Here is a 14,860-nt window from a genome sequence, read left to right on the forward strand (position 1 = left end):
AGAGGGTGGGAATGCCGGTCCCTGCCGTGGGCGCGGGGTCTCCCGTGCCGGGCAGGGCTGCTGGTGGCGTTGGCGTTTAACTGTCGCTGAAAGCCTCCTGCCCCTTGGCATTGCTTTTCTCCCCTAGGAGCGGGAAGGATGGATGCAGCGGCTGGGGATTTGAAGCAAGCGCTCCCAAACGCCTGTGACAGCGTTCAGATCCACGTGGAAGTTCATCAGAAATCCAGCAGGTCTCTCCCGTCAGAAGTTTGCCACCACTTGCGTCTCTTCCCCTTTGTCCTTGTGCCGTGCTCTCGCCTTCCGTGTGCTTTCCCATGAGTTTCCATGCAGCTGGCTCTTCCCAAGGTTGAACAAACCCGTTTCTCTCACCTTCTCGTGGTGTTGTGATCCGGTTGTTGGCCGTATGCTGGGCCTGCCCCAGCATATAACTCTCTCTAGTAGAGCAGAGCCCAGGTGTGTTCTCACGAACGGCCAGTAGATGGAAAGAATCGCCTTCCCTGATGTTTTCGCTCCTGCTAGCACACCCCAAAATAAGGCTGGCTTTACTTACAGCAGGGGCATGCTGCTGACTCGTTGCCGCCTTGTCCACCGGTACCCCGGGTCCTTTTCTGCAAAGCTGCTTTTCATCCAGCTGTCCTCCGGTCTGTACTGGTGTCTGAGCAGTGGATGGAGACGCAGGATGCCACGTTTACTCCCGATGAGCTTCAGGAGGTCCCTGTCAAGCCGTATCTCCGAGCAGGGGTCCCTCTGAATGACAGCCAGGCTTTCTAGTCTACCGACAGCTCTCCTTGCTTTGGTGTTACCCATAAAGTTGCTTTCCATCCCATTGTACAGCGTGGAAACGAAGATGTAAAAACAGTGGTGGTCCCAATATTGACAGCACCACGTCACCTTTCCCTTCCCAACTTGCTGACAGCTCTGCTTAGTCTTTCTACTGTTACTGCTTAGTCTTTCTACTTTCTACTGTCTTTGAGCTGGACAGTCCAGCCACCTTGTTGTGCCTCTATCTAGTCCTTATCTTACCCATTTGGGTATCTGGATACTATGGGAGAGTGTGTCCAAGGTGTTGCTAAAGTCAAGGTGTAAAATACCCACTGCTCTCTTTTTGTCAGACTTTAATACAAGACAAGGAACTAGTAATGTATCACTGAAACTGCAAAATTAAGTTCAAGCTCTTCTGAAATCTTAAAATTATATTCCTTCTCCTGTAATTTTTGTCTCTCGTACCGGAATTCTCCTTATAATCTGTCCCCATCCTGAGGTGTCAGCTGTCCTCAGGCATGAAAGCATAATAGATCTTCCACGCTGAGTGTACCTAATTCAGTCTAGAAGCTTGGCTGTGGCTTTTTCTGGTTTTACAAGAGAAACAAAGTCAGGTTGCGGAACTGAATTCCATTCCTGAAATCTTGTTGCTGTGTCGTTCCTGATACGACTGCAGACGGCAAATAGTATTCTTTGGCGTGTGCCTTTTAATGCACAGATTTAAACCAACTATCGAGCTGGCTGCTTTTGCAAGAAATTGAGTGTAGTAGGGTGTTTTTCTGCAGAATGTTATATGGGGGTGTGGTTGGGGGTTTTTTGGAGGGTTGGTGGGTTTTTTGGGGGGGTGGTTTGTTTGTTTTGGTTTTTTTGTGAGACGGAGGTTATTTTCCATGTAGGCTCAGTGTAATGAAATAAAGCGCTCTGATATTAGTTCATGATCCCTTGTGAACGCCAGTGACAGAAATAATGCTGTTTCTTTCTTGTCAGTGCGGCCAAGAAAGAAGACATCAGGATGAGTGTCTTAAAGCTGCTGAACAGACATAACGTCGTCTTTGGTGATTACAAGTGGACAGAGTTTGATGATGGTTTTCTTAACAGCAATGTGCAGTCTGTGTCGATTGTGGATACGGAGCTGAAACTGAAAGACAGACAGGTATTTGCAGTTAGGAATGTGCAGCTCTCTTCATATGCCTAGGAACTAGTTGTCGGTAGAGCAGTGATAGCCTAAGGACCTAAGTAAGAGCAGGTCTATAGGACAGTGTAGTATCTTTTATCAGGCTGACTGCTATAATCTGAAAAAGGTGGGTACGTTTTTCAGCCCTCAGAAAGGTCTGAAACAGAAGTAGTAAACTTCAAAGCTGAACGCCAGCTGAGAACTGTAACTTTATGTTATAATCCGCCTTGAATTAGAAATACGGTGTATTAAAGGTCGTCTTATGTCCATTCTAGCCTATTGACTTGAGCAAAAGCAGTCTTTCTCTTCATATTTTTCATCTGAATGAAGAAGGACCAAGCTCTGAAAACCTGGAAGAAGAGAGTGAGGATATCATTGCAGCTAACCACTGGGTGCTACCAGCAGGTACTCACGTGATGTTTCGGGAAGGTCTAGAGCAATTACAATGAAAGAAAATCTTGAAAAGGCTACAAGTGTTTATAAGGTTACCGGTTAAAGGTTATTATTTGTGTATGTTGTTTAGCTTTGTCCGTTGTCAAGGGAACCGATATATTTGGACTTCCTTCTTTATGGTTTTGATAGAACTACTGTGGGTGATTTCACAACACGACATTTATTTCTGTAATACTTGTGGGTGGGTGGAAGTCACTGGCCTTGTGGAATACAATGTACAGTCAGAAGCGTGCAAGTTCTTAACCCTACGAGCTAAATTCCGAATTTTTATTCAGACGCCCACAAGAAACATCAGTTTAAACATCTATTTTCCAGAGCCTATTGCTGGCTTGCAACCCCCAAGAAAGTGCTGCTCTTAGGTTGGGAACAACCAAGCAAACTTGAAGAGATTTAGAGTCCTCAGAATGTCTTGTGAAAAGAAGGATAAGGCTTTGCTCTGCAATAGGGCATGGCCTGCCTCCACTTGTGCTTGGGGAAGTTGGATTCTGTGCCTGGAAGAAGTACAGGTGTGAGCTTAAGCTCATAGAGACAGTGATTCTGAGTCATTTTCTGCTCTTTCCATGTGGTGAAAAGCCTAAGCATGCATTAGGTTTCTCTTCGTGAAGAGCTCGATCTGATACTTCAGCATTATTCCCATATTACTGTCACATACAATTGTTCAGTCTTTTTGCTTTTCTTTGCTGAAAGCTGGAGACTAACTGCTAGAACTGACTGATAGCCAAATCACAACTCAAATGCTATGCATTATTCAGCTATGTGCTTTTTTTATCCTCTACATGTTGACGTTAAAAAAAAAAAAAAGGCTGAATGATAAAATTGGGCTTAGAACCGTCATCCCACACCAACTTTTTATAGCCCTTTAACTTGGGGAAATACAGGTCAGAAAGGGAAGAATAATATTTTTCCTTTTATGTTAAGAAGTTAAGATTAACTTCTCACAATTCTTTGAGGAAACAGAAGTTGTGAAATTGCTGAATTTGTCTGTTAGAATGTTGTGTTTGCATTTTGAGAAAAATAACTCATGTTTTTTTCCCATATGTTTTAATTTCTCTTGTAAATCTGTTCTTAATCCTTAATTTTAGTTGAGAATAATTTGAAAACTGCTTTGTGCTGCAATGGTAGAACACAAGTTCCCAAATTGATTTACCCTAACCAGGTATATAATATATTGCTTTTGCAGCTGAATTCCATGGCCTTTGGGAAAGTCTTATATATGACACTGAAGTAAAATCACACGTAAGTTGAAAATGAATAAAAGTTAAAATTGCTTGAAGAGAAGTAAGAGTTAAAATGTAGCCTGTGTGAAGTTTGCTGCATCCCTTGGAGAAGCTCTATGGAAATCACCAGCTCAAGAAAGAATTCTCATGTCTGCTTGTTGTATTTTGAAAAGTGGTGTAGTCTTAGCCATTTTGCAGAGCTTTATATTCTTGTCAAAATCTCTAAATAATTTTTGAGGGTTACATGATTTTCTGATGTACAGCTAACAAAACAAGGCAAAGCTGACATTTTGAGACTGAACGTATCTCAGTCGTGTATCAGCTTTGCAAAATAATCTCAGGTTCCTTGTGAAACTGGGTTCAGTGATGCTCATGCCACAGAGTATGAAGAATTTCTTCATATGCATTTGAATATTTTACAGAAATCAGAAGTTTAGCAGCTGGAGGTGTTGTTTTGGTGGCAACTTAAAACTTCTCAGATTTTCACTTTCGCTTTAGACATATTCATCAGCCTGCATGAAGGAAACAATGTTCTGTAGGACAGAGTAGAAATTCTCTTTATTAAAATACTGTACCTTGTTTTAAGGCTCATTAATTGCATGTTTTTCTAGAAGGGGAGAAGCAAATTGGTGGAAAAAAATTAACTTCAAAGAGGCTTATAGAAAAGGTATACAGCATTCTTTGAAATCAATTCTCTGCTTCTCCAATTTGAAGGTCCCAAAGGATCTGTTGTCTTGAGTATGGTGGGTTTTTTTTAATGATAAGGCAATTTTGGTGGCTTGATATTGCTAAAGAAGTGTGTTGCTCACAGCTGTACTTGCAGTGCTTCCCGTCTACTGGCATTCTTGTCACCTGGCAGTAAACTACCTGAGGAAACTAAATCACTGAAAGTGTTCAACTTACTGTGCGATGGGCTAATTTCCACCTGGCTTTGTCCCATGGATTGGTCCGCTGTGACCGTAGCTAGCAGTCGCGTAACAGGGGTGGTGGGTGCAGGCTGGGGGAAGGGAACGGCAGTTTAACTGTATGTTTCTGGCAGCAGCTAGAAATACATTCGCTGGTTTAGTAGGAACCTCATCCAACAGTGTTACAGTTCATACAAATGCCCGTTGAATTGTTTGACTCGAGTGAGTACGCTCCCACTTGGATGCTGGTACGATATTCAGAAGAAACAAAACAACCCCACGGGCTCATTTGTTAGTTTGAGGATTCCATGCATTCACCAAAGGTTGCGGTAACTGCCAGAGCTTGTAGAACTGGAATACTGAAATTTAGTATTAGTGTGATGTGAGTAAAAGCCACAAGTGATTCGATTTGGTTGCTCTTAATGACAGCATGCAGCAAGATGTTTATCATGCTTATTAAAAAAAGTGTGCTTCTACCTGAAGTTTTTGGACACAAAGAACTAATTCATTAGCTTGTTTAGGATACTGTAATACCATAGATAGAGTATTTTCACTTAAGTCTTTATAAGCATCTACAGTAAAGCAAAACATTCCAGTGATTGTACTTAATTGATAAACATCAATTAACATAGCAATGCTTGGCTAATTTATGGAGCTGCTTTCCAAATCATCTGTGGAGTGGCAGGACTATCGAATTAGACTTACTGATGTATTAAGTAACACCAAGTTGATCGCTGTTGACTGTTATGTTGGTAGAAAGAAGTGGTAACTTTTAATGACTAAAACTAGAACTACCTAACTTCCGTAAAAGTAATTGTGATGAATTCTTCGATCCATGGAACTGGCTGGGTACGGTTGGATCCTACAGGCTCTGAAATGGTTGCTGTGAGTTTTCAAAATAGTACACTGTTGATAGAACACTGAAAAACACACTGGATGAAGTTCAGGGGGTTTGCTGTTGCGCAGTTGCTTCATTTTGGGCATGAGACATTGCAGGAATAATGTTAATGCAAATGGAGCAAAAGCACGTTACAGGTAACAGCAGCAGAAAATAATGTGGTATCTGGTGTTTTTATAGGTAAAATTCAGTATAGATTCACACCTGACATTCATATTAATGTAGTTGAAACAGCTCTACTTCCTAATTCTAGGAAATTCTAAAATGAAATAGCATTATTTTTAGGAACAAGCATTCAAGGATTTACATGCAAATTCCCTAACTTGGGAGGATAACCAATTTACAAATTCCTTACAGTAGCTGATATAAATGTTTCAGTAGAAAGGAACTAAAATGTGATAGGTAGTGCTTTGTTTCATGGGCTGCGTACAACAAACCTGACAAATGTATAGCTGTACAACATCTAGACAGGATCTGGAGTTTGAGTCCGCGCTGCTTGGGGCAGCTTGTGTTTTAAAGACACGCTATACGTGGGACAGTGGAAAATGGAAATACTTTCACTTTCTTAAAACATTTCATTTATTCTTGTAAAAGTTCTGGAACTCAATTTGCGCCCAGTACCTGCTATTTTTTTTTCCTGAGGGCAGGAAGAAAATGAATTTCCAATCTTTGCAGGAAGAAAATTTGCTTATATCTAAAAGACATGGGCCCTTTTTTTTGTTTTGAGTACACAGTAGACATAAGTAGGAGATTGCTTCTATTTGTAATTGTATTTTGCTGATACAAGTCTAATTTGTGTGTCTCTTTCTCCTCTTCAATTAGTTACTTGATTATGTGACGACAACCTTGCTATTTTCTGACAAAAACGTTGACAGCAACCTGGTATCGTGGAACAGAGTTGTTTTGCTGCATGGTAAAAAATTATCTGTCTTAAACCAAGTAGATTCATTGGCCATCTGTTTATACTTTCCTTCTGGAAAAAATTGTATTGCACTTCTGTGTAGTGAAATTAGATTATCCAAAAGCAGCAGGGTGGTATTCTCTCTATAATACAAATTTAGATGAAATGTGATGGCAGAATCAAATCAGTGTTCACAGGTACTATGTTTTACAGGGATTTAAGTTCTAAAATATATACTGTAGTGAGAGTAGGGTTTTTTTAGATTTCATTTTTAAGTGATACTATTGGGTTTTTTGTATAAAGTGCAAAAATAATGCAGATACTCTGGGCACTAGGAACCATGTATTAGTTAGAGCTCTGTCGCAGTATTAAAAAATTTGGTAGTCACAGCTCTGTAAAACTTCTGAAAAAAGTGGGAAATTGTTGTGTTATAACAGTGTTCTGTTGCCAGGTGTGAAGGCAATACTCTTGTTAGTTTAGTGAGGCTGTAATCTTGGGTCAGTCTTATCTTACTGTGGAGGTTATACTATAAGTGAGCTTAACATCAACTGGATCTATCTTCTTGACAAATGCAGCTTGCTATTGCTTAATTATAATTTTGTCATCAAGGCTGGTATTCAAAAATAAAAGGTTATAGTGGAAATGTTTTTTTTATGAGTTTCAGTACCTGAAGGGGCTACAAGGAAGCTGGGGGGGACTTTTTACAAGGGCCTGTAGTGACAGGACAAGGGGTAACGGGTTTAAATTGAAAGTGGGGAGGTTTAGATTGGATATCAGGAAGAAGTTCTTCCCGGAGAGGGTGGGGAGGCACTGGGACAGGTTGCCCAGAGAAGCTGTGGATGCCCCATCCCTGGAAGTGTCCAAGGCCAGGCTGGATGAGGCTTTGAGCAACCTGGTCTAGTGGAAGGGGTTGTTGGCAGGGGGGTTGGAACTGGATGGTCTTTAAGGTCCCTTCCAACCCAAACCATTCTATGGGTGTTGATAATATTTAAGTTGTAACTACTTATCAGTTTAGAAGCTACAGGATGCTTTATTTAGGAAAACTATTTCAGACTCAACAATATATCTATGATTCGTACATTTAATTTTGGTAATGAGCTTGTTATTGTGATCACAAAGAAGTTAATACTGGGAAATGTACAATGGTTTTAGTGCAAAATACATGTATACTATAATGGCAGTACTGGCTTTGAATGAAAGTACTGTCATCTGGTTGATGTTTAGCACCCACACATCAACTTCGTACTCTGTTTAACTATGCTTGGCTTATCTCCTTGGAGAAAGTCTGTGTCAAGCCAGATCCAAAAGGTTTGTCCCAGAGCATACTTCCTAAGATGCTCGGGGTTGCCCCAAGGTAGGGATTTCTGGGAAAGTGGACAGCTGATCAAACTGGGCATGATGTGTTTGTTTTGCATGTTAGAAGAGTATGTTTCAGGCAGATACAAGTTTAAGCATAGCACTGATTTTTGAGAATGCTAATAAGCATAAGCCCTGTTAAGGTGATAGATAACACTTTGCTTCTGTGGCCATTGGGTATTCTCAATTTATGGTGTCTGCATACAAACTATTAACTATTTGAATAATTGCAAATTATATAAAGTCAAAGCTCAGCTCCAGGGTTGTAGTGGAGTAAGCAACATTCCCAAAATACCCGGTGTTCACAATCATTGTCTGCTGTAGTTTTATTCTCCAATTAGTACTGTAGTGAAATACAGGAGTTAAGATGTTATATGTCATTAACAATCTGATGCAGATTCTGTGTAATGTATGGATTTGATTTCAAACCAGGCCCTCCTGGAACTGGTAAAACCTCTCTCTGTAAAGCATTGGCTCAGAAGCTGACAATTCGACTGTCATACAGGTGATCGTTTTGGAAATTATCTTCTTCACTTTAGTTTGCTATTGTTAATTGTTCTTTTTTGCTAGCCCAAAGATATTTAATAATTGATTTCAAATAACTGGTGCCAAGTAGTAATATTCATAGTTCTTTATAGTGCAAGTGGCTAGCAATAAAATTGATGTTACTGAGAGACTGGTTAGGATATTTTAATGCCTTTTAAAATGTGTAAATATTTGTGCCTAGTTACATAAAACCAATTCCAGTGGTGATACAGTCATTTGTTTGTGCTCACGTTGTACATGAATGGCAAAAGATCGTAAGAGTTTCGAGCCTGCTATTTGTATCTTCGTGTTCAAGAAAAACATTACCTACTAATAGGTAGTGATTTTGTAACCAATTTGTTTTGTGCTTGGATTGTCTAAATGCCAAAGTCTGCAAAGGTCAGTCTCAAGACATATCAGACAAGTAATAAGAATTAGCCTTAAACTTCATAGCAACTTACTACATTTATATAAAAAAAAAGTTATATGAAATATTAGGTGTAACATAAATGATGTGTGATTACTGGAGTGATCTGACTCTAGCCCAAGCTGAATTTATGATAAATGTGGACTATATAATGTGTAGTGGTTGGGATATTTTGTCCTAAGAATATTCATGCAGAGCTGAGTAAATAAGCTCAATATGTGTTCTTGCTATACTGAACAAAATCTTACATGAACAACAGGAGAATGAGGTTATGAGCATGGTAACGGTTACTTAAGCTGTATTTAAATAGCACCTGTTCTACTGAAGGAATTCTGATAGCAATTTAATATAAAGAATTCCAGTGAGACGTGTTTCTGGAAATGACAAACTCAGAACAAGTATTATGTTTTGAAAAGTAAGTAATTTAAAGTAGTAATTCACAGAAATCCAGGGCTGAAATGGAGGGAATGCAACTTATGGAAGTTACTGATATCACTGACTTTTATTTACAATAGAGTTCATACTTCTTTTTCACTTCATACTTCAGGTATAGGTATGGACAGCTAATTGAGATAAACAGCCATAGCCTTTTCTCTAAATGGTTTTCTGAGGTATGTATTCATGTAGCTCATTAAGTAGACTGTTTTAGAAATCACACTGTTTCTGTTGAGCTTGTTGCATAAAATAACCGTGTGCACCAAAGCTGGTGCTTGAGAACACTTAAATAGAAGCTATATTAGAAAGGTGAAAAAAATGGATAGTTCCATCTTTAACTGTGGTAAGGTTTGGGAAGTTGTGCAACAAGGAGGTAGTTTAACGTGTGCATGTGGTGTCTTTCTAGAGCGGCAAGCTTGTAACCAAGATGTTCCAGAAGATTCGAGAGTTAATTGATGACAAAGATGCTCTTGTATTTGTACTGATTGATGAGGTATGATTTTAATAGCATCCATGTACGTAAAATTTAGCAGAAAGTAAATTGATGGGAGAGAACTGTGCTCATGCTCATTCATAAAGAACAGTAAAAGCGTATTTATGCTTTATTGTAAGTTACATGACTTAGTGCAGAAGGGGGAATTTCAACCTTTACTACTGCAGATTTGGCAGGAATACAGTATGGTTTAGCAGGCAAATTTTAGCTGAAAAAGAAGGGAAACTTCCTGCTGGAACTTTCCCAGTTGCTGTGTATTTAAAGGTGGAGCATTTTTTTTAAACTTTGAAGTAGCCTGCATTTGTATTAATTGTGCTCTCATGTATGTTGTAAAGCTCTAAAAAGCATTACTGTGGTTCAGTTTATTGTCTGGATTCTCTTCTGACTTGCATACATAAACAACTCTTAGTGTGTACCTTGTTAGCTTTCTTATATTGGATTTCCTATGGGGAAGCTAATTCTAAATTCAATATATTCATTATTCTTTTGTGTGTGTCATGTCCCCTGACCCAAAATTTAAATAAAATGGAAACCAGCCTCGGTTCTGCTGTCCAAACAGGAATTGCATTCCTTACACTTTGCTTCCTTGACATTTCTTTCCCTCTCCCTGGAAATTCCTACTTAACAAAAGATTTAGGAGGTGAAGCTTTGGATAGTAGACACAAGGATCTGAATGAAGGTGGATTGTTTGGGTTATTTGCTTGCTGCCAGCACTCCAAATGTGCTATCTTATGGGGTTTTTTTTGTTGTCTTTTTGGTTGGTTGATTGGCTTGGTTTTTTTGTAGGTGGAAAGCCTGACAGCAGCACGTAGTGCCGTCAAGGCAGGCACAGAGCCTTCAGATGCGATTCGTGTGGTGAATGCTGTACTGACACAAATAGATCACATTAAAAGGTAAACTCTTATCGCGACAGCAAAATGTAACCGACAATTTCACGATTCCTGCTAACTCTTAATTCCTACTTGGAGTACGAAACCAAATTGGTTAGTGAACTATTCTTGGTTAAAGTGTGAAAAGAAACAAGAGTAATCCAACAGAATACATTGCATGTAAGTGAGTGAGCAACCAAATCTACAGATGCCACACTTCCATTAAAACTAGGGAGAGGTACAGGACAGATGGTCACGATTCCTGCTTTGGAGAGACAAGAATAAGATCAGTGAAGAATTCATTCATTATTTACAGCTTCTGGATGTCAGTCTAAAGCAGACCTGTACAAGACATGGCTTAGAAGCAATCGTTAATGATGCTTGGTCTGCTTTGCATGCTGGATTTAGTGCAGTGTACCATCTCTTGTTTTATTCCAGCATTTCTATCCTCCCCTTTTTGGGTATACTTGGCTCTGGGCACAGAAAGAAAGGTGCTCTAGTGTTGTGCCCTGTCTTGTGGCTAATTAAAGGTAAGTGGCTTATTCATACGTAGAGGTTCACAGGCTTCATCTAAAAATAGCTATGGTTAAGAATGAAGGAGAAGAGGAGGCTCCGAGGAGACCTCATTGCAGCTCTCCAGTATCTGACGGGGGCCTACAAGGGTACTGGGAGAGGACTGTTGCCAAGAGCCTGTAGTGATAGGACAAGGGATAATGGGTATAAATTGAAATCAGGGAGGTTTAGATTAGATATCAGGAAGAAGTTCTTCACAGAGAGGGTGGTGAGGCACTGGGACAGGTTGCCTAGAGAAGCTGTGGATGCCCCATCCCTGGAAGTGTTCAAGGCCAGGCTGGATGAGGCTTGGAGCAACCTGGTCTAGTGGAAGGTGTCCCTGCCCATGGCAGGGGGGTTGGAACTAGGTGATCTTTAAGGTCCCTTCCAACCCAAACCATTCTGTGATTCTATGAATGTTCTTTCCATATTTCTGAGAGCAAGGTGATATTACTTCTCTTTTAAGCTCACTCTAATGTCACTTACAGTTAGAATGTGTCACATTGCCAGTTAAACTGTGTACTTTCTACTGAATCGAAACAGTAATCATGTAGATTAAATGTTCAAATTTGAGTCTTCCTTTACAATCTTTTTTTTTTTTATTTGGCAGAAACTATGCCAGTAGGCTCTAGATAGTTAATATGTGTCACTTGTAAAATTGGGTTGGAGAAACTCTGGACACTTGAGAAACAGCTGAAAGAAAGAGACTATGAAGTAGGTTGGTGAGAACTGGCCAAGACCTTCAGATCATTTAATGTAATTGCTGTCTGACAAGAGGGACGTGACTGCTTAGTGCATGAAATGGCTTGAGTCATGAGAAGGAAGATATCAATCTGCCAGTCGCAAAAGGAGATAATTCTTGTACACGTGACCTAAAAATCTGCTTTTATCTTGAAGGTATCCCAATGTAGTTATCCTGACTACTTCAAATATTACAGAGAAAATTGACATGGCCTTTGTAGACAGGGCTGACATAAAGCAATACATTGGACCTCCATCCACTGCAGCAATATTTAGAATATATCTTTCTTGCTTGGAAGAACTGATGAAGGTAATATTTTGAATGCAAGACTGTAAAATGTTGTATTTTGATAAATTTCTCATTTTAATCATACTTCCTAAATAACAAAAATACAGAAAATTCATTCCCTCTCTGTATTCCCATTCTTACTGTAGAATTTAATTTTGAATGTATTTAAGGTTTTCATATGACAGTGTGTAACTTTTTTTCTAGTGTCAAATAATATATCCTCGGCAGCAGCTCCTGACACTCAGAGAGCTAGAGATGATAGGCTTCGTAGAAAATAATGTGTCAAGGTTAAGCCTCGTCCTAAAAGAAATCTCAAGGTAAGATTCTGAAATTCTACATTTCTATATATATAGAGTTGTGGAATGATGTCTAAAAGTAATTGAATTTCGTAACAGCTGGAATTCTGAAACATCTCACTTTTTTTTCTGTTGGGGTTAGTACAAACTTCTCGGACGAAAAGCGGAAATGATCAGGATTTGCCAAGATTTGTTAGTCTCAGGTCTGCCTTGTTTTAGTACGGCTTCTGGTTTCTGCTCTGCCCTTTGTCCTCATGGCAAATTGCTGGCTGGCTTAGTGAGATGCCTTAGGTTTCAGTGGATATTGTAAATTGTACTGCAGTTTAGCAGAAATAGCGTTGGCCTTAGCTCCTCCTAAGAAAGCGTCTTGGAATGCCTCGCAATCTACTAAGTCAGTTCTTGGCACGGAGGTATAAGTGGGCAGGAGCAAAGGGGAAGAGTGAAGTGGAAACGGCGAGTATGATGATTTGCTGAGTATGCTAGTAGAGCAAATGATCTTTCAGGACAGCATAGCAATTCTTGAAACAATAAAAATTATATTCACGTCTCAGGTAATATTTTTTTCCAAAGCGCTTGTCCCTGTGGAACAAAATAAAACACTTGCAAAGTCAGGAAAGTGTGTTTTTCTTCTCTTCCTGAAGTCTTAACCCACCGGTTAAGGAGTGGCGTAGACGCAAATTAAGTTTTTCCAGGCATAGAAGTTTGGGTTCAGCATACACAGAGTGAGACAGAAACAAGTAGGTGAGGTAAAGGAAGCTGTGTGTAAATGTTGGGATGGAGGACATAAGCTGTAGCCGTGAGGTCCAGCCTTCAAAACAAGTATTTTCAAGTCCTTCCGAGTGTGGATGGAAGGTTATGTCTGTACCATACCCCTCCAGTGCAGACATTCCTCCAGATTCACGAGGTATGGCACAGTGACGTAAGCTTTGGCAGGCAATTGTGACTGCTATGTCTGTGCCCTTGGTTGCTTTTCTGTATAGCCTCCCGTAGGCTGAAGCTGTCTGTTCACTTCCTGCTTCTGCTGAAAGTGCTGCAAGCCACCTGTCGAGCTGTGGTTTGAGGTTTTTTAGAGCAACTTATGAGAGGAACACAGAAAAGGGAAAACCCTTCTTTGAAGAGTGGTTATTTAGCATTTAAGCAACTCTTGTCTCTCTTTTACTATAGAAGAAGTGAAGGTCTTAGTGGCCGGGTCCTGAGAAAACTTCCTTTCCTAGCACATGCACTTTATATTCAAGTAAGTTTAATGTGTTCAAGTAAATTTATTCTCTTCATGATAATTTGGTGTGGTTTTGAGACAGGTGGAAAGACATTTGGACATTGCCTGAAGTGAGATATTGGGCCTAAACCCCACTTGTAATCTAAATGGCACTGTTTCTGCCACTTTGCACAGTGAAACAATTTTGTGCTGCCCATAATTTTGAATGAGATTGAAGATGATGGGTGGGATTGACCTGCCCAACAGCATTCTGCTTTTGATTAAATGTTGTGACAAAACATTGATATTGGTTCTCTGATAATTTCTCGCTGAAAGAAAACCCCTTTATAAAGATTATTAATTCGTTAAAAACTTTTTTTTTTTTAAACAAATCCACAGTAATAGTGATTGAGTCAGGACTTCACAGAGCTTGACTTTGACATTGCTATGCTAGCTGGTTTAAAATAAACCTGCAGTTGCATGTTTTGTAGCATATAGAAAACTTTGTAACATGGAAGCCAAACATTTCTCTTAAATACTGTGATTCGTGTGTAAAATATTACGTATATCTAGTGCTGTACTGTGTCTAACAAACTCTTCTCTTGTTTTCAGTCCCCCAGTGTTACCATGACAGCATTTCTTCAGGCTCTTTCACTTGCAGTAGACAAGCAATTTGAAGAAAGAAAGAAACTTGCAGAGTGTGTGTGATGCTCTACTGTGTTATAGTTGTCTGGATTGTTAACACCGAAAACTACCTATTTTTCATACAAACTGTGCAACTTCTATGCATCTGTAAAATAGACTGTCAACACCTTAAAAAACCTGGAATGCCTAATCTAGTTTTTCAGAACATTTATTAATAAACAGTTAAGACAGTTTACAGCTCCTTTTTTCGAAGGTTTCATTTCAGCTACCAGTAAGACTGTAAGTAATTCTTGCTGAGGGTCAGTTTTCATCTTTGGCAGTTACTAAAAGTGGGTAGACTTCTGTTCCTTGTTTCTAACTTTCTATCTGTGTGTCAGGTTTTATACTTAAGATTTCTTACATATTTTTACTAGCAATAAAACTTAAGTCTGTGGATCTGCTCCTTCAGCCGTAAGTGCACTGTTTGTTACTGAACCCGCCCTACTGTCGTGTTTGTTTATTCAGAAGCAAAGTGCTCAGCAGTGGCCCAGACCTTTATACTGGTATCACTTTATCTTGAAATTTTCATTTCAATATGACTTTTTTTTTTAAATTACAGTAGATTCAAAAGTTTAAAACTAAGAGATCACTTAATTGCATTTTGTAATACTTCTTTTTGTGTGTTGTTGCAAGGTTGTGAATCGGAATGGACTGTGTTTTCTCACTGAAGAGTCAGTCCACTGTGTAA

General features: G+C 39.5%; 1 protein-coding gene across 1 annotated transcript; it reads left to right on the forward strand.

Moving 5' to 3' along the window:
* Window positions 1–138: 138 nt before the first annotated feature.
* On the forward strand, window positions 139–14,310 carry TRIP13 (thyroid hormone receptor interactor 13). The gene is made up of 13 exons (XM_010159583.1): window positions 139–230; window positions 1,750–1,915; window positions 2,212–2,341; window positions 3,570–3,625; window positions 6,232–6,322; window positions 8,099–8,171; window positions 9,166–9,229; window positions 9,460–9,546; window positions 10,333–10,439; window positions 11,865–12,018; window positions 12,202–12,314; window positions 13,458–13,527; window positions 14,101–14,310. Exons 1-13 carry the CDS (start codon window positions 139–141, stop codon window positions 14,194–14,196), a joined length of 1,299 nt encoding a protein of 432 aa, XP_010157885.1. The 3' UTR covers window positions 14,197–14,310.
* The last annotated feature ends 550 nt before the right edge of the window (window positions 14,311–14,860 follow it).

This window comes from Eurypyga helias, unplaced genomic scaffold (genome assembly GCF_000690775.1).
Source record: "Eurypyga helias isolate BGI_N326 unplaced genomic scaffold, ASM69077v1 scaffold2039, whole genome shotgun sequence".
Taxonomy (NCBI): Eukaryota; Metazoa; Chordata; class Aves; order Eurypygiformes; family Eurypygidae; genus Eurypyga; species Eurypyga helias.